Raw genomic sequence first — 26,095 nt, 5'->3', positions numbered from 1 at the left:
TATTTTTGAGGGACATGAATATTAGGTCAGTATTTGACAATGAAAAAGGAAAAAAACACAAATCTTTTATAAAGGTAACTATTTTATATTCATTTGTATTTGAATTTGGCTTTTAGAGGACTCTGGTGATGGGGAATAAAATGGTTCAGTGCTTAGGTGCAAGTAGAAATCCTATCACAGAGAGGAAGCTGCAGGATGTGCAGCATGAAATGTGTTTTGAGAGCCCTTGTTCCCTGGTTTGGTTCATTGCTATAGCACAGTGACAGTCACCCAGACTGGTTTGGTGAGTATTTCCAGGGCAGGGCAGTAACTGTTTCCCCAGAGATCTGCTGAAGACTTCTGTGCTCTTTAATTCTTGGAAATGCAAACTGCTGTTAATGATGAGTGGTTATAAGGGGAGCTGCTGTTACTTTGCCTGGTCCTGCCTTTCTCAGTAAAAGCTGGGGCTGTGCTCACCTTGCTGTGGGGTTGCAAGTTGGATCACACAAGGCTTCTCCAAACCATATGGAGATGGCCTGATGTCATCCTGACCCATGTCAGCTTTGTGCAGAGGCTTCCAGAGGTGAAAACCTCAAACGGAGCTGTTCTGTACATCTTCTTTTTCTAAATTATTAGTCCTCCATGTGCTGTAACAGTTTTAGTTCTGACAATGACACATCCTCAGGCTAAGGCATTTCAGCTGGGGGATTTACTGTTTCAAGACATTGCACATTTCAGGTCTTCACCTGATTATTGAGGCAGGGATATGGCTGTAAAAGAAATCAAATTAATAACTTTTTAAAGGAGCCTAAAACTACTCTCATGAAATTTCTGTTTATTTCTGTCAAAAAATGCTAGCATCCAAAAAACCCATCACAGAAGCATGTGAATCAAGCTGTCTCTTTTCCTTATTTCTTGTTATGCTTTTCACCCACGATTTTGCCCGATCTCATTCCCGTTGCTCTGCTGTGAGTCATTGCTGCAGCCTAATAAGGTCCCACTCCCAGAAAGTTTTATAGAATATGCAACTTGCCTTTTTTTTTGTTTCATTTCATACCTTGTATGTGACTAGGGAGGATGCTAAGTATGATAATCTGCAGTAGCATTTTGCACTTTACTGTTTCAGTACACTGGTGAAAAATGCAGCTTGTTTGCATCGTGTCATTCCAGCTATTTCTTTATTGTTCCACATTTATTCCCTGCACATTTTTGGGATATTGATGGTGAGTATACAGGGAACATATCTATGTTTCAAGTCATTTGTGATTCACCAATTCTGTGTGGATAGCAAAGATGCCATCTGTTTTATTGTTGAGTAGCTGAAATTTCAAGAATGTTTACTTCTCTATAGATTCACCTGCTCTTGACTTCACAGAAACATTGATGAGATTGTAAAAGATTCTGTTCTCTTCCTCCATCAGGGTCAGACTGGGGATCTGATCTGGCTTTTCACTGACAAAGCTTCCATGTGTGGCAAGATTACTGTCCTCAGAGTCGTTGTTTAGGTGGTTACTGACACACTGTTGTTTTCTTCTGAATGGATAAATCCTGGTTCACTGACCAGATCAAGGTGGGAAGGACTCCAGCAACCCCAAGGAACTGTAATATCTGGAGTCAAATTCTGTTTGGTCACAGCCCATGAGAACAGTGACCTGTGCCATGGGAAACAGACTTGGGAGTTAACTGCTCTGAGATTTTTTGGTTTCGGTGACACAGATTAGCACCCAGTGATGCCTAAACTTGCTTTGGTTCAAAGCCTACACCAGCAGTCTAGAGTGCTGTAACAGACTCCAGTTTCTTTTTACAGTGTACACATTGAAACAGAGAAAACAGCTCTGCCAACTGCCTGAGTTTTGAATGTGTACTGGGAGAGGTGTCACTAGAGCACCTCTCCCAAAGACTCTGATTTCCTGGAAAACTCTCCAAAAACTGACAGGTGCTTCTCCTTTACTTGCTCAGTATTTTCTCATAAAAGAAAATGCTGCTGTCAAGCTGTTCTCTGTAGAAATTTGGGATTCTGGAAACAACTTCCCCCTTCTCAAGAAAAGCTTGAACTTGATGACTTTCAGGAGATTCTGTGAAAAACATCTGGGCAACTGAGTTTAAGAAGATGGAGAAAAATACACTTCCTGCATTAGTGAAGGCTGGAGACAAGATAGGATTTTTTTTGAGTCAGGCTGGCAAAATTCCATTTTTCTGTAATTATTTAAATCCTTGAGAATATTAAAATCAACAAGCAGTTAGTTTGGTCTAATGAGACAGGGGGAAGACTTTATCAACCTAGAGAATACTGAGAGAGGCATAAACCATATTAGCTTTAATAGCAGGTATTCTTGTTTTGTTTAACTAATATCACAATAGGTAGGAGAAGTCCTACTAAGTAGATGTTCCTAATTTTTTTGATGTATATTTACTAAATATCTACACAGCCCCTCAATTAATTCCCATATTGGCTTCATGAACCTTGTAACCTCTTCTGTGCCACTCAGATGAACTGAGCCTGCTGCTTTTCAAATTAAAATCATAATCCCAAAGCAGACACAGGGCAGTGGGCTGACCTGCCTTCTTCATCCTCATCTTGAGGGTGGTTAGGTTTGTGTGGCAAATGCAAACTGCTCTTTCTATCCTGAGTTCACTACTAATGTGAGGTATTTGGTATTCAAAACTTGTAGTCTTGGAATCAAATTATTTTGGGAAATTGAAACTTCCTTTACAAACATGCCTATGGCACTCCCTGGCCTATTTTTTTTATTCACTGTTTGGGTCTGTGTTTTGACCCATATTTTATTGATGAAAAGAAGAAATTCTTGAAAACAGAGGTAAAGGGAGACATTTATATGGGACAATCTGTAGCACTATATAATAACAGAAACTGGAAGCGTTACTGCAAGTAACTGATAACTAAACTATTATTAAATTGGGTAACTTGCTGAGTTTCTTTAAAATGCTAATAAATGGAAAAGTGGGAGGTGGATAATCAGTTTACTCCATAAACTCAGAGAAAATCAGTCAAAAATCCTCACAGCATTGCTGTCTCCTGAGTCCCAGACAGCTTCTGATCATCTCCACACTTGCACAGTTATTTTAGGGATGCAGCTCACATAATTCCCTTCTGATTGCACACACTGGTGTTCTAATGTAACAAAGTCTTTCCACCCCTTATGACAATTTTGTTTACTCTGTCTCTCTTTCTTCAGAGACTTGGTCCCTCTTCAAAACCCCAGGAGCGTGGAGAATATGTGAAATTATTTGTAATAAGATACATTTATGCTCAGGATGTCTGCTCACCACAGTGTACAGTGGGAATGGAAGATGTAGAAAGCTTAGGAGACCTGGCTGGTGTCTTTAATCTTAAGGACAAATACCTGCCAAAACCAGACTCAGCAGCAGGGTGAGTGTTTAGTAAAGAATGCTTTTACTGGAAATAGCCATTAAAAACTGGTCCTGCCATCCAATTTGCTCAAAATAAGGCTGAGACCATGAGAACAAAAAAGAATTTGTATCACAGTACAAAAAAAAAAAATTTCCAGAAAATATAGTCTGAAAGGGTAGCCAGGTTTACTATTACAACTGTGAAGTGTCCTGAGAGGCCTTATAGATATGTACACACTCTTGTCAGGGGAAAAGGAAAATGTGAAGAAATGGTGCATTTTTGTCACCTTTTCACTTAGAAATACATAGGCATAGTTTCCCATGCATGCAGTTGGGTCAAATCTGATTCTTAGTCTCCCTTCAGAAAGGCAAAATTATTTCCACATAATGTGCTTCCAGAGTTAAATATTAATTTGGTTTTTCTTAATACGGAAAAATTACTGTAATGATAGAGCACATAAAGTATTGTTTAATTATGAGCTAATATGTAAATCCAATTAGGTGAGGCAGTCAGGGAGAGGCAGCAGTCCCTCTTGGAAGGGTTTGTACTCTAAATGGACAGGGCAAAGGCAGAGCAGGATAAAGTGATACAACATATAGACACATCCAGTGCCTGCCCACTACATGAGGAAGAAGCTACTCAGTATGGAACTGTCCACAGCAACATTTACTTCTGGTTTACTTCATGTTTTCCCACACCTCTACTACCAGAACTCACTCTGCAAAAACATTGTTTCTCTCATTAATTGAAACCCTCCTCCTTATACAAATTAGCAAATAATTCTGTGCCGAATTTTGCCCTTTTCTGACCCAGAGATGGGGCAACTGAGAGGTGTTTTAAAAAAACTTTTATTCCATTTTCAGTCTCATATAAAGGGTGAGACAATACAGATGTTATAATTTATACCTTCACAATCAGAAGCTAATTATTTCCTAATTACAATACACTATAAGCATTTCTTGGCCTATCAGCTTTTGTTACATCATGCTGTAAAATGCTTTAAAGCCAATAAAATCACTCCTCGTGGCTTCTATTACAATGCATCTTTCATAGTTCTATGTCTCCAAAGTATCTAGTCTTATTTGCAAGGCCATCCTTGGAAACTTTTTTCTAGCTCCATTTCTCTCTCAGCACTCTCTGTCCTATTCCATGGCATGTCTACGTCAGCATTTCTTACCTCCAGGTTTGCATACAGAAGCACACTGTGTGAGCCTTGTGTCACGCCCTGAGAACTCTCTACAAATCCATTTCCCACAATTCTGAGGCGCTCTCTTTTATTTTTCCATCTTTAATTCTCCATCTCCATACACACCCATGGGTCTAATTCCACAAAGATCAACTTGCCGTTGAGAAAAGCCCCAAACGTGGCTCTGAGTGTCCAAAAACCGTGTGTCAAAGTGATGCTGGCCCCATTAGCCTCGCACTGCGCGTTCCAGTGACACGCTCCTGACCAACCATGCTGGTGTAGCAAAACCTCCCTAAACGGCTGTCATTTCCCCTCCAGAAACCCCAGGCTTGAGGATGACACAACAAATGCACAGCCTGAGCCTCCTGCAGAGCAAGAAGCACAGCGTGCCGGCGTCGCCCAGCGCGGCCAAGCGCCTCTACCGCAACCTGTCGGAGAAGCTCAAGGGCAGCCACACGTCCTTTGATGAAGCTTATTTCCGAGCCCGCTCCGACCGCCTCAGCCTCCGCAAAGCCTCCATGGTAACTGCCACCCTGCCACTCCAGCTGCTGCCCCCACAGCCTCCCTCAGCAGCTGCTTTGGGGTTGTCGCTGGCGGGGTTTTTTTTGGGGGGTCCGTTTGGGATCACTGAGGCTGCTGCTGCAGCTCTCAGTGATCCCGAGCCTTGCCCAGATGGAATTTTGGCTCACAGTGAGCTCTCAGACCAGCGGGGTAAAGAAACCAGCATGTGCAGAAAGGCACAAATCCATGGTTTATTCTATGAAGGCATCCTATCTAGCATATACAACAGCTATTGTTTTACAGGGGGGTTTTATCTCTTTTGAGGGTTTTGCAGTTTGCACCAATTACCAAGGGAATTCTACGTTCTAACCAATCCCTGAGGGATTTCACATTCAAAGCTGGCCTATGGATACTAAAAGAAAATGAACCACTAATATTGAAGATAGATAAGAGGGTCTACCAAGGGGGAGAAGCTGGATTCCTTTTTGTATTTGTCATTTCACAAGCCGTTTCTTATCTTTAAGCTATGGTTTTCCAAGGGGCTTGTTCTGAGGATGCAGGGAGACTTTCATTCTTTATTAATATTTTCTGCTCCCTCCACATTTAATCACTGCCATTCTCATCATCAGCTTTGTTCCCTGATGAGTGCAAATCCCACTTTTTCCTAAGTAGGAGAAACAGACATATTCTTCAACTTCTCCTCTGAATTATTTTGAAGGAAAGAGTTCAAAGAGCAAAGACTTATGACAGTATCTGAAGGCACCAGGAGATGCCCCTTGGAACCAGTGCTCTGCTGCACTCGGTCAGATGCTTAGTGCAATGCAGGACTAAACTCAGAGTATGGCTGGGCCAGATAACAAAAATATGACATTTTGTCAGAAGGAAAAGGGACACTCTAGATTCCTGGAATGCTCACACATTATGTAAGACACATATTATACGAATCAGTGCAAGAATTGGAAATTATTTTTAATTCAATTGGCTGGTGCTGTCCCCTAGAATCATGCTTTCCTGAAGTCAGAGGACCCTTGCATGACCCATGGAGACTGTTGTCCTGAAGGAGGACCAGGACCTGAAGGAAGCAGGGACCATGGCTGCTTCCTCTCAGCTCTTCCAGAGCTAATAGATTCTTGTTTCATAAGAGCAGCCTGAAATTCAAACAAGGCTTGTGAGCTGGAGAACAGCCTTTTCATGGTAGCCAACAGCTGTGCTTTTGAGGCTATGGGTTTCCAACTGCTTTTCAGTGTGTAGGGATGATTTGAATTGAGGTCTCAAAGTATGAACTGTGGGGAAAGATTTTTTAGATTAATTTTTTTAGCCATTATCTTATCTTTTTTTTTTTTTAAACTGCAAGCTTGAGTGTGACTGAGGAGTGAAGGAGGAAGATAAAGCAGCACTGTGGACATGCCAGAGCAGACTGACATGTAGGCTGAATGAATGCCAGTCTGTGAGCATATCTTCTGACCAGTGTTTATCTAAATACTCCCTTCAGATTACATATTCCTTCAAACATGGCCTCTTCTGTCATACTTCACTAATAAGAAGAGAAATTGCCAATGAGCTGAGCCAAAGGAGGAGCAGGGCTCTGCTGCTGGGGGCCAAGTCCTCTGCTAACCCTGAGCCAATAACTTACAGCCTCAGCTCTGTCCCTTCTCACTCAGGATCTGTCAGCAGTGGAGTGCCAATTCCATCAGTCATCATCATCAGGATGATGATTTCATGTTGTATGGATGGGGATTTAATGGGACACAGAGGTACCTGTGCTAACTCCACTGCACTGTCACGGAGTGTCACAGCTGCTGTCACTGACAAACGCCCAGCAGAGGAACCTGCAGCTATCACCAGTCTGGGCTCTGACCACACCACTGAGCTCGAGATCCCTTTCTATCCATTCTGCTTCTTGTTTTCCCAGTTTTCCCTAGAAATAAACAGCAAGGAAACCATTAGTGAAGGGGTAGAAATATTCCAGGTCAAGTTGCTAGCTCACGTCTTTTCTAATCATTGAGTTTCTGTGCCACTGAGCTAAGTCAAGGAGTAAAATCATGTCTCCAGACAAGTGAACAACATTTGTTAGAATTTGTTTTCTTTCAGCTTTGGCTAGTGAAGAGTTTTCTTTCCACACTCTCTCTTGCTGTGCAACACTTTCCATTCAGTAAATTGTTGTCTTGCTGCAGACATAGCAATGTCTCAAAATAGCTTTATTCTTGAACCCATGTTTATCAAAACAAGTCTTTGCAGAAACTACTTTACCACTTTTTCCAACTCCAGTAGTACATAGTGGACTTTTTCAGTCAAACTTAGAGCAAATAGCTTGAAAGGGGCACTTCATTTTAATTAAGCTACATAAGATTGCATTTCTAAACACTCTGGCACTGAATCACTTACTGGAACATGGTTATTACTTACTGCAAAGCAATACTGTAGTTCTTTTCAGTATATACATTTGTGCATCACAGTAACACCTAAATAAATTAATCACATAGCACAGCTGTCCAGCTAATGATTAGAGGCTGCAGGACTGAGTCAAGGAAAAAGCAATGTAAAAACTGCTCCTAAACTACACCCAATCACTTTCAAATTTGATTCGGTTTTTCTTTGAATTGAATGCTTTTATCCTTTCAGAGCAGAAGAAACTATCTAGTAAAGGTAAATGGTGGCTCTTATTGGTATTTATGACAATACCAGCTGGATAAAATAGAGCACTGGGGTCTAAAGATAATACACCTTATACATGTTTGGATTTCTTATCCCTAGACTGCAGATGCCTATAAAATGCTGCAATACTGGAGAGTCTTCTACATGGAATGTGATAAGCTTTTTGCAGCAAACTATGTCATTTTCAAATATATTTCTGTTTTCTGTGTGAAAGCAAATAGTTGGGGGAAAGTTGGTGAGGTGTGTAGAATGTTTTTCTGGACTTGGAGAGCTGGGGTGGATGCAGCTCACTAGCATGAGTGGAGATGGAATAGATACTTCACTGCCTCTCCAGGATGTTTTTTGACTGTCCAGCAGAGTTTGATGTGCTCTGCTATGGATGAGGGATGCACACATGACCACTTAGAAAGGCCACACCACAGCTGCCATGATTTTACACTCTTTGAAGTTATAAGACTTGCCAATGTATGTCAGGTATTGCTTGTGTCTGAATCGCTCATTTGGAAAAGCTGATATTTGCAATTTGGTCTTGTAATTGTTTGGATTGGATGAAATAGCTTATAATATTCATGCTCTGTTTCTCATTTAAATCAGTGCAGCTTTTTCAATCAGATTTCTAATGAAATGAAGAAATAGAAATTTGCTTTTATTTTTTCCCTCTTGGTGAAACATTCTTGCCAACAGGTCAGTTGGCAAGAATGTTTACGACAAATTTAACTTAAACATGTGCTTAGATTCTGCTCAGCAGCTTACTTAGGGCCAAAATTTCACAAATACTTCAGGTATTTCATTTGGCAAGCGAAAGTCCAAAGATGCATTTTCAAAGGGCACACCAGCAGGTCTAAATCGTGATAACTGAATCAAAAAGCCACGGTGTAAATCAAAGTTTTTAAAATAATTCTACAGCAATCTGACAGGTAGGTAAAATCTGTTAAGGGATGCGTGTGTGTGTGTGTATTTTAAAAGGACTAAATACTTTTGTCAGCCATTATTCAGCTTAATTTCAGCTATAATAGTGAAGTTATTAGTGAAGAATTAGCCATCTCTCTTTTATTATCATGTAATAGTGAATTTTTGGTTTATATAATGGAAGAAACTTCTGAGATGTAGTAAAAGATTTCCTGAGTTTCTCATAAAATTGGAATTAAAGCCAAATAATGATACTGAGCACTTAGAGTAGCACTCTACAAATGCTAACTCATTTAACTTTTGTGCACATATGTAAAGCCAATTAAAAGATAATTACTTATTCTGGTTTTTTAAAAAAAGGGAAAATCATGTGTGTACACAGTGCCACTGATGCCTTAAGTTTTAGCTTTTATATTTTTCAGATTCTCTGCTACCTGGTATATAACTCTGAAATTTCATGTAAGGTGTCAGTGAGTTCTCTTCACAGGGTAGTGACAAAGCAATCCCTTCCTAGCTAGAGAATCAAGGACAAATGGTACCCAAAAATCAGAAACAACAGCAGGGGAAAGGGAGCAAGCCAGGGGGCTGAGACTTCATAGCCTGGAGCTGTAACTGGACAATTAACCCAAATATGTAAATGGACCAAAACTTATTAAAGTGTAAAAACTCATGACTGGGATCCATCTTGGATCCATCCTGGGTGTAGCCCTGGCCAGGCTCTTGCACTGTCCAGGATACTGAGTGTATCCTTAAAAGGCTTTTCAATAAATGTCCATTTTACTCCTTTAACTGTCTCTGTTCCAGATCAGCCTCTCTAGGCATCACCATGGAAGGGAAAATGTGAAATAAGTACCTTCTTGTCCTGAGTGAGCAGCACAGCCTTTCACTCAGTAATATCATCAGCTTCACCTTTTTGTTCTGCTCCCAGACTGTTTCCAAAAATGAACTTAACTAAAAGAAATGCAAACCAATGCAGTCGTTAAATTTCCTTCAACCAGTTCCCTTTGTGATATGCTCTTCATTAATTCACTGCTAAATAAGTAATTTTTCATAGCTGTGATCAGTTACAAGAGTAATATTCTTTTGCTCTTACACCAGAATAAGTGAAGGTCTCTGATATCAAGATTATAAAGGTGTTACATAAGCAAGACAGCAAATGTGTGGAGCTACTAGAATAAGAAGTATTCCTGCATTGCAGTAAAAATTTCTGACATTTTTTAAGTTTTCTCTTATAATAAGAGAAATATGTGCTGTCTTCTTTTCCAGAATGTTCTGGACATGCCCTCTGCCTAATGACAGTTCTGTCCTTACAAATAGTTTTTATCTTGAACAGAGGGATTAAAAAAGAATGACAAATAGAGCTGCTTTGCCATTCAACTGTCCCTTTTTCTGAGATTTTTATCTTATACCAACCTTGGAGTGTGGCCTAAGTATTTGATTATAAAATTAAACCTGAATCTTATCATCTGGAGAAGAATCTAAACCCAAGAATATGACAGCCCCATGATTAGCACTGATGTTTAAGTCATATCTTTTATTCTGCATGGAAACCTACAGAAAAGATATTTCTCCAGCATGAGCTGTTCTGTACTTCAGTGTCTACAAGTCAGATTTCCAAGTCAGAACTATTGTCCCAGACTTACTTTATTGCTCATCTCACCCTTAGATTGTCATCTTAACATCTCATTTCTTTACACTGGCAGTTTGGGGTGCAGGGCACCTGCTGTACATTTGTCCTCCTGTTCAGCTGATTCTCAATATTCAGCACAGATGGGGTCTGTACTAAAACTTTCAGGTAACATCTGCTTTATAATTTCTTAGTGTGGTGGCAATATTTCACATGCAAAGAGTAGACTAGAAGATGTCTGTCTCCTAAAAATTTCAGAAGACACTTTTAACTTCAAGCTCATTGAAAAAAAGCCCCCATAGAACTGATCAAATTCCAAGGTGGAGCTGGGGACTGCAGTTTCCAGAACTGCTTGGAAACCCTTAGTCCATGAATTTTACGAGGAGACAAAAGATGTTCCAGCATGTCAATGTTGTTTCACTGAGAGCAAACTTGGACACAGATATACCCAGTAAAACTGCTGATAAATTGATATTGAAAAAGAAAATTAAGTTTTAGTTTGGTTGAAGTGCTAACTGCTAATTGCAGTAGAAGATGGTTTCAGTTCAACATTTATTTCATAAAATAAAGAGTGCATTCTGTGATGAGAATTTTCTGTGCTCCCTCCCTGTGGTTTTGGGACACTGCTTCACACTGTGTATCTGAATCTGTGCTCTGAGCCCTCCTTGCCTTGCTGGGCCTCTTGCTCCTGCTAATCCATTCCAAAGAGGAAAATACCCTATCAGGTAATTATGGCAATGGGACACTGGGAGAGAATTTAGAGAATCTTGGCAAATAACTTGTCATTACTGCAGGCTCCAAAAGGATGTTCTCATAAAAGAAACCTGCAGGCCCTGCTACTCTCCTGCACCTGCTTCTCCCCAGCTCAATTAGGAAACAACAGGGGCCTTTGTATTATGCCATTCTTTTATCTCCTTGACATTGGTAAGGAAAAGGTTCAGTGGTTCTCCCTGCCTGAGAGTTGGTGCCATGGAAGTTCTTGGGTTTGGCTGCTTGTGCTCTCTGCTGCTCACACATGCACACTGGACACTCCATTTCCTCAGTCCCATTTCTACTTCTGATTTTATAGCCTACAAATTTTAAAGCTTCTTCTAGTTGCAACTTAAATGTAATAATGCAGGCACCTAGAAATAACTGAGGTGGTAGAATGAACACACTGGGTCACACTGGAACTGAGAAGGTTTTTCTGCAGAACTGCTTGTTTGATTTGGATTTTCATCATCTGATTGTAGTTTTCAACTTGAAATTTTGAGTTTGAAAAACTCAGTAGTCCAAGGTTGTGCCAAAATTCTAGTGTATCATCCAGTTTCACACTGCAAACATAATGTTGCTCATACAGTTTGATTACAGGACAGATGTCTAAATAAAAATGTTCTTGTTTCATATGGGTTTGAATATCACTTGAATCTTCCCACAGACCTGAAGCAATTTCAAGCACTCCAGGGGTAGACCAAGCTCAATTCTGCTGCAAACATTTGCCATCCTTCAAGCTGAGCCTAAGCTGGGGTTGGAGGAGCAATCTCCCAAAACACAAATTTTCTTTATTTTTAAAGCACTAACATACGAAAAGTTTTACTGAATTTCTGTCTTTCTTGACACACAGAATTTCCAGTGCAATGAAGCTATGTTTGAGGCTGTAGAGCAGCAGGACCTGGATGCTGTGCAGGTTCTTCTTTATCAATACACACTGGAGGAGCTGGACCTGAACACCCCGAACAGCGAGGGACTCACCCCTTTGGATATTGCCATTCTGACAAACAACGTCCCCATTGCCAGGACCCTTCTGCACGTTGGGGCAAAGGAAAGCCCTCACTGTAAGTACAGAACACAAACTGACTTAGATAATTGCTTGTACGAGATCAATTCTGCTGTTGTTAGTGAAAATCAATTACACAGCACACAAAAATTGCCTGGTTTTATCATAAGGATTATTATAACAAAAGTGCTGGAGGATATTTGCAGCAATATCTGCTCATTGAATATGTGCTCAGCAGATCTTTTTTGTTCTCTCTCTCTCTCAGATGCACCAACTAATGAACCAGGTTGAGCCTCTAATGTGATTAACACTAGGGCAGCTGTGTTAATAGCAATTTTGAGAAAAAAATCTTTACAAATATGGCAACAAGAACTCAGTGATTCAAAGATTATGGTAGGAAATGTAGTTTGTCATCAAAAATGGAAGGATGATGGGTTGTCTAGACTTTGCTTTATTTTGATTATCATTTTGATTTTGGCTATGCTGCCTTCAGGAGGCCAGTTGTATTGAAATCTGTCACTTCCATTCCCCACAGATCCCTCACTACTGGTCTTCAAATGGCCTAAAAATCCCACTTAAATGAGAATTTCAAAGTTCTACAGAACCCGAGAAAACCTAAGCACAAAACAGACCTTCTCACTTTACTGGAATACCAATATTGCTTATAACTACATATTGTAGTTATAAAACTTCTTTGTATTCCTTCATGGGCCTTTTTATGCCCAGTTTGTGGGTTGGAGGGTGACTTACCAACCCAATTAATCAACCATATACCATGACACAAACTCTAACGCCTTATATGCGTCTAAAAATACCCTGATGTAAGAGAATTTGTTTTAAACTGTCAATGCCTATATTTAGCAAGGCTATAATGAGACTGTGTTTGAGGGGTTCGGCCACTGCAGACTCTGCCATTAATTTGAAGTTAGTTAAATTAACAACATTTAGTGCTGGCATGTCAATCTCAGTGCTCCAGGAAATTGCACCTTGAGGCTACTAACATTGCCAGTTTTTTCACTGGAGAGTGTGTGTGCATGTGCATGTTGGGTTTTTTTGCCAGACCCTCAGTGTTGGTACACCTTTATTGCTTTTCTATATCCACAGCACTTATATTATCATTTATTCTGGCCTCCTTTAACCTTCCCTGGAGATTTTTGCATAGTGTAGCTGCTCAGTGAAAAGAGTTTTTTAGTTTTATATTTATTTGTTTATTTTTCTGTCATGGTTCATGACTGAGGCTTTAAAAAAAAGTGTGACAGCATTTAGAGTACATGATTGACTGCTGAAGCAACATTCATTAACCATGACAAATCTAGAGGAAAACACAGTCTTGAGTGTTCTAAACAGCAGTAAAAAAGACTAAACTAATTTTTCATTGACCTCATCTGTAAATAAATGCAGTCTGATGGCGAGCAGGGGCAATCATAAATTAGTATTCATTTCCTGTAATTAATGCAAACATGCCTATGAACACAGAGAATATGAATATATAACCACCTCATTTCCATTTCAAAATATACCCACCAAATTTCCACTTCACTTATCTTGATTTTTAGTTTTTCTGATTGAAATAATGGATGAAACATTCTCAGTAAAAGCAAACGATCATTTTGTTTGGGTTTCTTACCTGAAGAGTTTGCTGGGGCTATTTGAGAGTGAAATGTAAAAAGTTATTTTCAGCCCTCAAAACAAAGGTTCACAGCATCTTTGTGCATGGTATCACTCTTGAGGAACTGATGGCAGTCACTTTCTATTTTCTCCAGACTTTCTGCTCTGCTTTCCTTACTCAACCAACTCTGTTCAAATTAAATCCTGTTTGTATCATCTCAGGGCTGCAGGAACATGATCTGGCACCCAGCAGGAACATTTTCCTTTCTCTATGGTACACAATTGAGCAAGACTTCCACGGGCTGAATGGGAGGGTAAAATCTTGACTTGCCCAGTTTTAGGACTGGACACAGCATCTCTGAATTAGATTAGAAATGTACAAGGTGCACAGAGCTGGGAGAAGGCAAAATAGAGGAATTCCTCATTCCAAGTGCACACAAAAACTTTCTTCACAAAAAACCTTTGCTCTTCCACTGTATATATTAGCTGTAGTGGTCCAGCTGAAATCTCATTATAGCCTCTAACCTAACTCTGTAGAAAAGAGGATCTGGAGGACAGATAGCTTCCATCTGTATCACCTGGATTTCTGCCTGGAACAGCAGCAGATAAAGCAATAGAAAGTAAAACTATGATCTTCATCTCCACATGGAACTCAGATTGTATAAATTTCAACAGGAACCCAACATCTTTTAAAAACAAAGTAACTAAGATCAGAGAGTACAGCACTTAAAATATTAATTTAGTTGGGGAGAAGACAAAGTGTTATCTTTTCAGTTACTATTATTCATCATATACTCATGGTTTGGCTTGTTCATGTGAACCCAAATAAAAATAAGATTAAAATTCCCACTGGCTGATTGGACACGTTTCCAAGACTCGACAAATGTGGATCTGAACCTTGATTAAACAGATAGAGCCAGATCCTTAGTGAGAACTTGAACCAGTGCCAATTCTCAACCACCTGAAACTCTGGCACATAAAATCTCCTTCCTCAGTCCTGTTGTGCTATCAGATGTGTTGCATGTTTATTGTAGGCATGGATCCAGGAAACCCTATCACCTCTGGCCTCCCAGTAAACAACAGTTCTGAGGATACCAGCAGGTTCCAGGGAGCCTGACCATATGTCCCTGATGTCCATATGAAGAATGATCAAACTTAAGAAGGATGGCTTCAAGCCAGCTTCTGAAAGCAAAGTCTTAGAGACAAACATTCTTCAAAAACAACCCTTTGCATGTCAGAGGTGTTGAGTAATTCTTTGCTCTCCTGTGGCTGTAAAGATCCCAGGGCACTTTTCACATCAGTAGGGTTATTCTTAGACTCTGCTAAACTCTGGCTGTCATACTGTTATGAGAGACAGAGGCAAAAGTTAAAATGAGGGGTCCAGGCTGCATAAAACAAACACTTTTTTCACTGTAAGGGCAGTGAAGCAGTGGGACAATCTCCATCCATCCTGGAAAGTTTTCAAGACCAGAGTGGATAATGCCTTCAGTAACTCAACCTGACTTTTTGAAGAGGATTCTAGAGAAGCTCCTTTCCAATCTAATTTGTCCCGTAACGCGTTTTGAGCGCGGCCGGAATTTTGCCAAGCGCTTCCCATCTCCCTCTTTTCCTGGCAGTTGTGAGCGTGGAGAGCAGGTGTGTGCACCTGAGCACGCTGGTGCAGGAGGCCCAGCAGAGAGTGATGGAATTATCTGCACGAGCAGGGAGCGAAGGGCTGGGCACGGAGAGCGCCGAGAGGGAGAAGCAGCTGAAGGGCTGGGAGTGGAGGGCCAGGCTGTACCAGCGCATGAAGGACGGCTACGAGCACGCCCGTGAGTATGCTGCCTCCTCCCAGCCTGGAAGGAAACCCGAGGGCATTCCAGGCAGGAGGTGATAGAAAACAGGGTCTGTATTTGGAGGCAGTCAGGGGAAATCGAGGAAAGATGTCCTCAAAAGCCCACCCCTACAGGGATGAGTGTATTTTTATAGTTTTAAGAATTTAACATACTGGATAAAAAACACCGATTAGAGGACAAGTGGTGATGTAATCCCCCCCCAGGTTCTCTGGAGCCCCCCTCTTGGCACTGGCTGTGCTCTGTCCATGAAATGGATCTCAAAGAGTTGTTCTAACCTTGGTTCCCAGGAAGAGCCAAGACAGCACTGGGGCCCTGCACCCCACAGGGCTTGGAGCTCTGGGATTTGTTTTGTTAAAGAAAGCCTATGGAAAAGTACTGGGAAAAGTAGCTACTAATATAATGGGCTACAGAGGTCCAAATATATGTGTGAAGAATATAGAGAACATGTAAAAGGATAAAAGGCAAAAACAAACAACATCAAGTACAGGGAAACAGCAAAATTCCAGGCAGGAATCTGCAGCTGAGAAACCTCCCCAGAGGTGCTGGAGCAGGAGCAGGTTGGGATGGGGAAACTGAGGCACAAAGGTGAAATGGCCTTTCTAAGAGGGAGAAGGAAATGGGTGTTACAATAATAAAGGACAAATATCTGAGAGCAACATGCACATGGTTCCTTAGGCTGCATAAAATTAGTAAGATATCCAACATCCTAACTCTTCATTTCGGATGCAATGATTCTGCTCTGTTTATCTCTCTTCACATTTACTCCTGGGTCTCATTTAACATGCTCAGAATTTAAAGCAGGATGCTATAAAACAATATATGAATAGGCAGGAAGAGGGATGAGGACATTGGCCTTTTCTCTGTTGTAATTTTATAATTTTTCAAAAGAACTTACTGTTTTGGAACAAGGTTGTTCTAAATATTTGGTCAAGGAGTGAAATTTCATTTTGCACATAAGTATTGTGAAAATTTAACCTTAATTTCCGTAAGCACTAATCTTAATCTTGATATCCATGTCATCACCACAGCCACAAATTGAGTCACTTTAAACAGTTGTACAATTGAGTCTATATCCAAATTAAATCAGAATTTGGGCCCAAATGAAGGAATAAATAGGCCTGAATTGTTTCTAGACATACAGATCTTTTAGCTGTATCCTATGTGATGAAATAGAATCATTGCCATTAACATTTTTTCAACCATTTTTATATAAATGTACTCACGAATAATTTTTGCAAATTCATTGTATGCTAAGGTTATTTCTTCAAGACAGATATAGTGCTCCTTATCTTAGATGCTAAGTACAGAAAATATAGAAGTAGTGAAAGTTAATATACTGATTTTTTAAATCAATCCCAGCAGTAAGTCATGACATTTTGTGTTTGATTTCTGAATTGAGTCTGATTGATATTCTGCAAACTAAGCTTTTTTTTTTCCTTTTCTTTTTCTAAACAAAAATGTTAGGCCTCGTTTGACAACTGTATTTTGGAACTATTACCCCAATAACATAAAAATGTTTTTTGGTTTTTGATAAATTTGTGTTTGTTAGTGAAAGCATCAAGGTTTCATTAGCTCTTTGTGGTTTTGTCCTTTCTCTCTCCTCCTATCCACCCAAAGAGATTTATAGGGGCTTTTCATTGACATAATTAGCATGGATCTGTTTTATTAGGTTACATATATGCAGGAAGATATTTTTTACCAAAAAGGAGCCAAAAACCATGATAGAAACAAATGGTGTCTGCAGGATATTTTTAGCAGGGGCACTAATTAAAACGCTCAAAAGGCAGAAAACACAAACACCTACAGCCCAAAGCTCACAATTGCAGGGTGATTTTCAGTGGGTTCTTTGAAGACTCAGGAACATTGTTTGAATAGGATTTGTTGTGCTGAAGAGCTGATGTTTTCTCTTCTCTCCCAGGAGCCCCCGAGGCGCCAACCAATGTCTGTCTCATGGTAACGAGCAGCACATCACTCACTGTCACCTTCCAGGAACCCCTCAGTGTCAACTCAGCTGTGGTGACCAAGTATAAAGGTACTGGATTTAGACATCTTTCATTCCCCTTAACAATGTACAAAAATTTGAGGGCTAATTGGCACTGCAAGAGATTGTATTATGATGCAAGTAGTGTGTAAATGTAATTATCTTCCCAGTAAACAGACATAGAAGTGGAATTTTCTTGAAAGATTACTCAAGGACAAAATTTTTATTAAAAGAAAAAAAGAAAAAGAAACATAAATTAACCAAAAGCTTTCTCCATTAGTGCTTTGAAGAAGTTTGCTTGACTCAGTGTGGTTAAGACATCAGCTCAATAACTGGGTTGAGATGAGCAGTTACAAAACACAAACTAACTTTTGGTGCCTGTGGGCTCCTGAAACCATGTGTATCCTTGTAAAATCCTAGCCCACACCACCATTCCTTAAAGGAATGCCTCTGGAAGCTGAAACTTCTGGCACAGGCATCATACAGCCCAATTAATTAGCTATTCCAGGGCTGCCACATCATTCTTGGAAGAGTGATACATTTGGGGTGGCACCAGTTAGTTGCAAAGTGGAATGAATAAGAAAATGCTTCCATCTGAATAGCCCTGTTGAATAGAGATGGTTTTGAAACAGAATTTCTGTTCCACAGGAAATTCCAACATTAAGGGGAAAAAGCAAGTTTTATTGAAGATTAGAACAAAAATGAGAATTTTAAAAAATGTCCTGTTTAAAGGAACTTTCAGGTTTTCTACAATCTTTGGAGCAGTAAGTTCTTCAGTGCTAAGCACAGCAATCCACAGCCTCCAGTGGGAGCACGAGTTCTCTCCCAGGGCAGGGACTGGGGATCTGAAACCTCCTTGGCCCTGCCCAGGGGAGTCAAGGAGTGGGAGCCTGAAAACTCCTCTCAGTTATTTCCCCCAGTTTCTCCCTTCCTGCTTCCTGCTGTGTTCATTTCTTTGTATTAATCATTGAAAACTCCTTTCAGAGGTGCCTAAACCTAAAGTTTCCATTCTCCCAGCCAGACCCATCCTGGCTGTGTGGTGGGGAATCTGTTTTGTGTTTCCATGGGTGGGTGTCCCAGGGATGGTTCCACCAGCAGAGGTTCAGAAAGATCCCATCCCTCGAGGGTCCAGCAGCTCCTGGAGCCCTGACAAAGGTGGGACACGCATGCACAGGCTCCCAAAGCACTACAGGAGCTTATTTTGGAAATGGCACATTCTCTCTTTCTTTCCTCCTCTGCTTCTGGTCACAGATTCCACTCATCACTGGCCGTGCCCAGCAAAATAATGTTTTGCATTCTATGAAAAAAAAACCAAAACCCAACCTCCCAGACACCACTGAGGCCATCAGTGAAAATGCCCTGATAGCCTCAGTGGAAGGCAAATTACTGTATTACACCTAGGCAGCTGTGCAGGGCTGCAGGAAGTGTGATTTTCAAAAACATCAAAGCCCTTTAGAAGCCTAAATCTAATTTTTGGCAATGGGTTGTGTTGCCAGGAAACTAAATTTCATTTAAGAGCTTCCCACTGCCTGATTTACTTGTGAAAACAATACTTGGGCTCCTAAAACACTGAAGTTCTCTAGAAAACATCAGACTGTTCTTTGCAATAGTTGTATTTTAAATAACCCTGAAGCATTGTCCACCTTCTAATTATAATGATTTTGGTATTTTCACAAAAAACCAAATTCCCAAACAGAGCTAATTTTTAAAAATAATTTTGTGAAGGTTGCAGTACTTTTCTCTTGGGTAGACATTTGGGTTGAGGCTGGTTTGTACCATGTTAGTGGTGTCCTGTTTTTGATAAACACAGCATTCAGAGAAATTTAATCCAACCTGACCTAACTTTCTGATCAGACCAGGTAGCCCTGCCCTGTATTTTGAATTACCCTCACTCGTGATCATTTTGTGCTTTATCAAGTTGACAGTTAGTCTTGCCAGAATATTCTTTTTAAATCCTTTGTCCCAGGAGACTTGCATATTTATGGTTAGATAAAAAGAAAGATCATTAATAGCTCCTTTTGGTGACTTTCAGGAATTAATTAAGCACTGGTTGTAGAATTGTTTATTACATTATGGAGTGAGATTCTTTGTGCTACTTTGAGGGGTCATAAAATGAACCTTTCAAATGATCACTTGCAAGAATGATTAGAACCAGCTAGCAATTACTAGCCCTGAAAGGAGAGCTTGATAACAAAGTGTGAGGATCAGATATATAAACCTCCTGTCCAGAAAACCATCGAAGCATTTTGCTAACTCAGGAACAGAAAAAAACAAACAAAAAAACCACTGCTGTTAAGATAGGTTTTTTCCAATACTTTACCGTTTCTTTTTCTAAGCAAATTAAAATTCAGGAGCATTTGCAACAGTGTTCAGGGAATACCTGCTCATTAACAGAAACTAATAATGTTCTTTTCTCTGGACTTGAACTATAGGGAATAAAAACTGACATCAATTCTGTTCAGTTTAGTTCAGTTCCCTAAAAACAGTGAAAAAATGCCAATTCAATTTTTCCCGTGTCATCTTCCTTTTTTCTTTTTTTTTTGTCCCTTTTTTTTTTATTAAACATACTTTTTCCAAAGCTTTATTTGCCCAAATGTCTTTTAGAAACTGAACTTGGAACATTATCTAACTCTCTGCTGTTTTCCTGTGTGTGATCTTTTCCCTTGTTGGCTTTATAACTTACAAATAATCATACAGGAGAATAATACTTTGCACTCACTCTCTAACCACTAAAACCATCTCACTTCATTAGGAGATTTAATTTTAACCACACACGGTGAACGGGTATTGACTTTGGTGTCCCAGCTGGATGGCAGCTCAGTGGCTGCATTCTGTTCTGCCATTGCTTTAAGGAGCCAGAGTATTCTTTACTTCCTCTCCTGGATTGTTGTTTAATGTTGCAGGCACCATCCTAATGGCTCCCTTCAGTTTCCCTCTGGAGAAGGCTGCAGCGTGGTGGTGGCTGACATGAAATGATTCCTAAGTATATTGTAACTTAGTAAAGTGTTTTGAGGCTGGAAGCAGACAGGCATGACATAAATCAATAATAAAAGTAATAATCTGCTCCATGCTAGAGAAAGACTCAAAGCCAGAGACACCTCACCCCAGCCAGTTTTAGGAAGGATGTGAAGCATCACTGTAATACTGAGAAAAAAAAAAAAAAGCCTGCCCTTGGCTAATTGTGCCCTAGAGCCAAACTTCACATCCCACCATGGAAGAACTTAGGACCTGCTTTAGTTTTACATCTTTGGAAACACAAGCAAAACGTTCCACGTTGACGTACAAAACAACTTGCCACAGTTTGAAGCCAGGGAGAGAATCTCGTTTACACCACCACAGTGGCACTGCAGGATGTTTTGTTATCCCAGAGCTGCACCACTGCAAGCACCTCGGTGAAAAACACCCCACAGCAGCAAAATCCAGACAGACAGCATCCATCCCACCAGAGATGAGCACAAAGTGCTTGCTGGGCTTTTAAGAACTGTTATCTTTCACTAACCAGCCTTCCTAGGGTTCACATGTTCCACACAGCACATACACATAAAGAAAGCATTTTTTGTCAAAGAAAAAAATTAAAATAATGTTAAGTAATTTTGTCGCACTTATTTTTCTGTGGATTTTAAACCTGATTATCATTTTGCTTTTGCAGTGCAGAAGTACAGAGAAACCTCCTCTTACTGTGTGATTTTTTCATCCATTTCCCATCAGAAGTAGTCATAATAATGCTGAGATCCCAAAGTATAGGATAAGGGAGAAAAATGGACATAGTGCTGATCATTACCTACCGGAAAGGCTCACCATGCAATGAAAAATCTCTGTTTATGTTTTATTTACAGTTTTTAAACAAACATCTATATTCCCTTTTGAAGAAAAAAAATGAAACAGCTTGTATAACCCAAGTTGAGCTAATTTATTTTAGAGCCTGGAACTATTTATGTTTGAAGAGAGAGGAAGAAAGACATGTTTGATGTAGCAAACAAAGCTAATCTTCTCTGTTTGGTTGTAGCTGTGGATGCCAAGTTATTTTCCAGATAGTGATACTGAGCTGTCTAGGCCACTTTAGCCCTTGTTACCTTTTTGTTTAGTTTGGTATTTTAGCAGAGTATTTCACGTTTGTCAGAAGTTCCCAGCTGCCTTCCAGGATTTTTTTGGATGGAGAGAAGATTTTTATTTTCAGACAGTGTAGATCTTTAAAACACAAAACAAAACAAAACAGGTTGGCTTAGATCAGGAAAGAAGGAGTTATGTTTTACTTAAATTTTGAGAAGAGGTCGTTCCCTGCCTCCTTTCTTCCAAAGCTCTTTGTGGTCCATTTCAGATTTTTTTTAAATGAGAATAATTTTAGTTGTCTTTGAGTCACTGTCTTAGTCCTGGCTGGATGTGCAGTAGCCCCAGGGTGTTGCTGTCACTCGGCTGCATGAAATGGGTCAGTTGCAGTCCAGAGCACACCAGTACAATTTGCTGTTGTCATTGGGAGTCTCAGCTAAAGGATGGGTGGAGCTGCCTTTGCACTCCACCTGTGCTCAGGAATGAGGAGCCTGAGCCTGTTGGACACCTGCCCTGGAGCTCAAAAGGAACCTGGGTCTGGGATTCTCAGCTGCCTTCTCAGCTGCCTCCTCTCCAGGTCGATGGAAAATTAACATTGAAGATTTCAGTGTGAAAAGCCTCCAAGACTTTACAGGAGTGAGCTATAAATTTTGTGTGATTCTACATGTTTTATTCTTGGGGGTAATCTTTTCACAACCATATAATCTCATAATTTTGTGTGGGCTTCTGCTTGTCCCCATGAGCACATACAAAAAGCAGATACCACATTTTTTAATCATGTATTTGATATGTTTATCAAAAGTTGGCCTTCCATGTTTGACAAAGTTTGGATTTGTTCCATAGCAGGCTCCCTGCAGTGATCCCCAAAGACCTGATTATACAGATATATTGCTGTATCTCTATATCTCCATATATCTATATCCAGATATACATATATATATGTTTTTCTCCACTTTGGTGGCAACTATATTCTCACACAGCAGTGTCAGAGTGGAAAGCAGCAAGCCTGTGTTTTCTTTGACATCTAGAAGTACACTGGTTATGGAAATAAATGCTTGTGGAAGTGAATCTTATGAAAACAAAGAGCTTTAATAATAATAGCTCTGTCTCTCTAAAGTAGATGCTGTGTCACTGCTTGATTCTGGTCCAGTCCATAGTGGAATTGAGCAGCATTCTGCACTTGGTCTTGAAACGCTTTCCACTTATTATTCAAAGTTTCTTTGTATATTTTGAAACGCGTTCTTTCTTTTCTCAAAACAGTTCTTGCTCCATAAAAAGAAAAGAGAATACATTTCTTTGTAAGACATTTGAATTTATCCTGCTGAATAGGTGTGGTCTGATATTTTTTACAGTAGTTCATTTATGGCATTTTATTAGGCCTCCTGGGCACTTTATTTGCACGTTACATTTTGGTAGCTAACAGAACTGTGCAATTTCACTTCTATTTTTATGCCTAGCCAGTGCAGAAATGTGTAAATTTAAAACAAACCTTTCTATTTCTAGCTCCTGTCAATGTCTGTAGTATGTGCTGGACTTAACATAAAATTTAAGACCTTCTATTATTTAAGTTTGTTACGTATTTAAAATTACCTTTGAACATGAATCACGTATTAAGTGATGGTGTAATTAACTAATGTAGTTAATCAAACACCAGTTATTCAGCTGAATCATTCTTTCCTCCTGCTTTGTGTTTTACAAGGATTTTGAACAGCAGCTCAGGATGAATAGCTCTGAGAAAACACAGACATATAAGCTCTACTTTTTTCTGCCTTGCTTTCTAAAGAAAAAGGCTTGTATCAGGTTGTTGTTGAATTTTAGACACTGCTTTGCCTTTTATATTTTCTTTGACTTACTAAAATTAATACATTTTGGGGTTTTTTTAAATTGTTTGCATGTGGCTGTTCCAGCTTCCAGTTCATAGGTATGGCATGGAAAGGTGAATTCCTTGTAGTCAGTGGCAGGACTGGGACTCAAGACCTTCAGTTTCTGTCTTGAAGGAGATCCATGATTTAGCAGGTATTTTGATTAATGGGTTATGGAATAAAGACTCACTGAAGACTTAAACAAAACCAGAATGTCTTCAAAGGGTTTATGGCAAAGTTTCCCTGCTCACAGCTTCATCTTAAGTCTTCTCTGGCCCATCATGGACTTTCCTGGACCAAGCATCAAAGCTCTGGGTTTATTTGCCTCCCCAATCAAAACCTGATCCTGTTCTAATAATCAGATCTGACCCCCAGAACTGATTCATGTCTGTAAATTCAGAATCAGGCCTTGGGATCTGCTGCAAGCTCCTCCCTCGTGTATTGAGCATAAACTGCCTGGTTTCCTGCTCCCATGTCTGAGTGCCCAGTTAGTTCAGACATGAGCACCCCCTCAGTTTGTGCAGGAGCACCCAGTTAATTTACTAACCAGCACCCAGCTCACCCACACCTGAGCTCAGTCACTTCACACCTGAGCACCCACCTGGCTCACTGCTGAGCACACTGATGGGCATGGATGGCAGGTTCCAGCAGCCAGGAGAAGCTGAAGGATGGGAGGAGGTCAGGAGAGGCCGTGTGCTGCTCACAGCTGGCCTGGCTATGTCTCAGTGAGATGGAAAACCCAGCACTGAGTGAAAGCTGCAGCAGAGAGAAGGGAAGCTGACAGTAGGAAAGGGGGAGGATAAGTGGATTAATTTCAGTCTAGGAAAGATGGTGGGAAGGTGTTCACTTAGATGTTTTATTAATTATATTTACTTTCTTCTCACTTCGAACGAATTATTAGAAATTTCTCTAAATTGGGAATAAATTAAATTAAGTAAAAGATCCCCAAATCAAGACTGTTTTGCCTGCAACACCTGTCTGCATTGCTTGGGGATGTGAAAGCTCTTTAAGTTACTGTAGGGATTAGTTTATAAAGAAATAAAAGCCTCAAATATGGCTAACCACCATCTATGCAGCAAAGTCCCTTTTTATATTACAGGAGAACTAGAGGACAAGGAGTGGAATCCCATTAAACAGATTAATTGAATTAGTCTCTGAGTATTTCCTTCCTTTGTTCCCCACACTCTGCAGTGCTCTGCTTTGCCCCCTGCATTGTGATAGATTACTTTTTCGTGTGCATTTTCCCAGCTGCTCGTTATTAATTAGATTTTAATGTCATGTTTTGGGACGGAGCTGAGCCTGCCCCGTGCGATCTCTCCTTGCGTGCAGGAGCTTCCCCCGGCTCTGGCTGCACAGATCACAGGAGACCAAGGCTCCCACTGGGAGGGGAAGCTTGCAGAATCCAAGCCAAGCTTTTCCAGGATGTGAAGCCTCTGCATAAGAACCCCATTTATTCTCCAATCCCCTCTCACAGTTCTAACACATGCTCTCTTCTACTTTTCTTTCCACGGCCACAGTGGGATATGTTTGTCATTTCAGGGCTGAGAAACAAATCTTGGCTGTTATTATAATCCATTGTAGCTTTCTAACCACTGGCCCACATTGGAAGGCTGAATGTGCACCCACATGGCACATTTTCTTAGTTATTTATAAAATGTTAGTAAGAAATGTCGTTTTCACTAGCAGAGGAAAAAATTTCCTTCTTGTACTGGAATAGCTGGCCTTATTGCAAACAGATAAAGAATTGCTGGGATTTAGAAAACACTAATCAAATACTTGAGAAAAAGGAATTTTTTTTAATATTCCCTTGGTGAGAATTTTATTAAAATTCAGTAAAAATAGTATCTTATAAATCATTTATATAATGCAGATTTGCTTTAAGATGAACTAGTGAAACCATGATTAAGCAAAGATGTGTCTTTGGCACTCAGCCTGCTGTCATAATGGTTCCTGTAAATGTCAAGACATAAAATAGAGTATTCTGGCCTGGGTCAAAGGAACATCCAGAAACAGGGCCACAAGAAAGGTTCTTAAACATCATTGGTTATTATTAGCAGGCGTAAAATGCAAAGGAGCCCAGAGCTGTTGGGAAGAAGATTTATTGCAAATAAAGTATTTGATTATTAAAACAAAATTCTCTGAAATAAGTATTGTGAAGATTTATAGCCATGGAAGTTCCAAATGGAGATGTGCTCTCTAGGAATAGTCTAGAGATGCTTTTTTTTTGGTACTCTGTCTTGCACTGTTCTGTCTTGCTCTGCTGAGAGTCCCTTAAACCTCCCTGCAGCTCTTTCCCAGCACACGACAGCAGTGCCTTGTTTGCCTCAGGTGGGCACAGAGCTGTTTATTTGCATCTTTTTTCATTCCTCTTCAGTTTTACTGATGCTTCTACTAACCCAGTACAAAGAGCCTTGGATAAGTTTACAGAAATAACTGAAATTATAGATAAGATCCAAAATAATGAACGCTAGTATTTAGAGCAGTTTGGAAGCTCAGGTTTTAATTTAAGCTGTACCTAGAAATCCAAGTCCCAGGCCATGACTGTGTTATAACTTCTGTGTTTGCACAAACTGCTCAGTGCCAAACATTTGTTTTTTCCTAATGGAAGCATTATGCTGTCAGTAGTCCCTACAGCTGGTATGACTTGTCTTTCTCCTATCATTTCTTGGAGGATTTCCAAACATGAGAAATGCATGAACACAGCCTGAACTGAAAATCTGAAAAGATTGGGTTCCTTTCTTAAATCAGGCTGGAAAGAACAGTTGATAACAGCAAG

General features: G+C 40.1%; 1 protein-coding gene across 4 annotated transcripts in view; it reads left to right on the top strand.

Annotated features, from left to right (window-relative positions):
* Positions 1 to 26,095, top strand: part of ANKFN1 (ankyrin repeat and fibronectin type III domain containing 1) — a 107,799-nt gene that overhangs the window by 38,500 nt on the left and 43,204 nt on the right. For 3 of the 4 annotated variants that reach the window (XM_014878150.2, XM_088176409.1, XM_088176410.1), the window contains exons 3-6: positions 4,857 to 5,059; positions 11,834 to 12,044; positions 15,211 to 15,405; positions 17,348 to 17,461. In XM_014878150.2, the coding sequence (XP_014733636.1) occupies positions 4,874 to 5,059; positions 11,834 to 12,044; positions 15,211 to 15,405; positions 17,348 to 17,461 (706 nt within the window). In that variant the 5' untranslated portion in view covers positions 4,857 to 4,873. Of the gene's footprint in view, positions 1 to 3,176; positions 3,371 to 4,856; positions 5,060 to 11,833; positions 12,045 to 15,210; positions 15,406 to 17,347; positions 17,462 to 26,095 lie in introns of all 4 variants that reach the window. The other variant, XM_088176408.1, reaches the window with a different exon arrangement.

The sequence above is a fragment of the Sturnus vulgaris genome, chromosome 20 (genome assembly GCF_052056855.1).
Source record: "Sturnus vulgaris isolate bStuVul1 chromosome 20, bStuVul1.hap1, whole genome shotgun sequence".
Classification (NCBI taxonomy): Eukaryota; Metazoa; Chordata; class Aves; order Passeriformes; family Sturnidae; genus Sturnus; species Sturnus vulgaris.
This window is presented reverse-complemented; position numbering and strand designations above follow the sequence as displayed.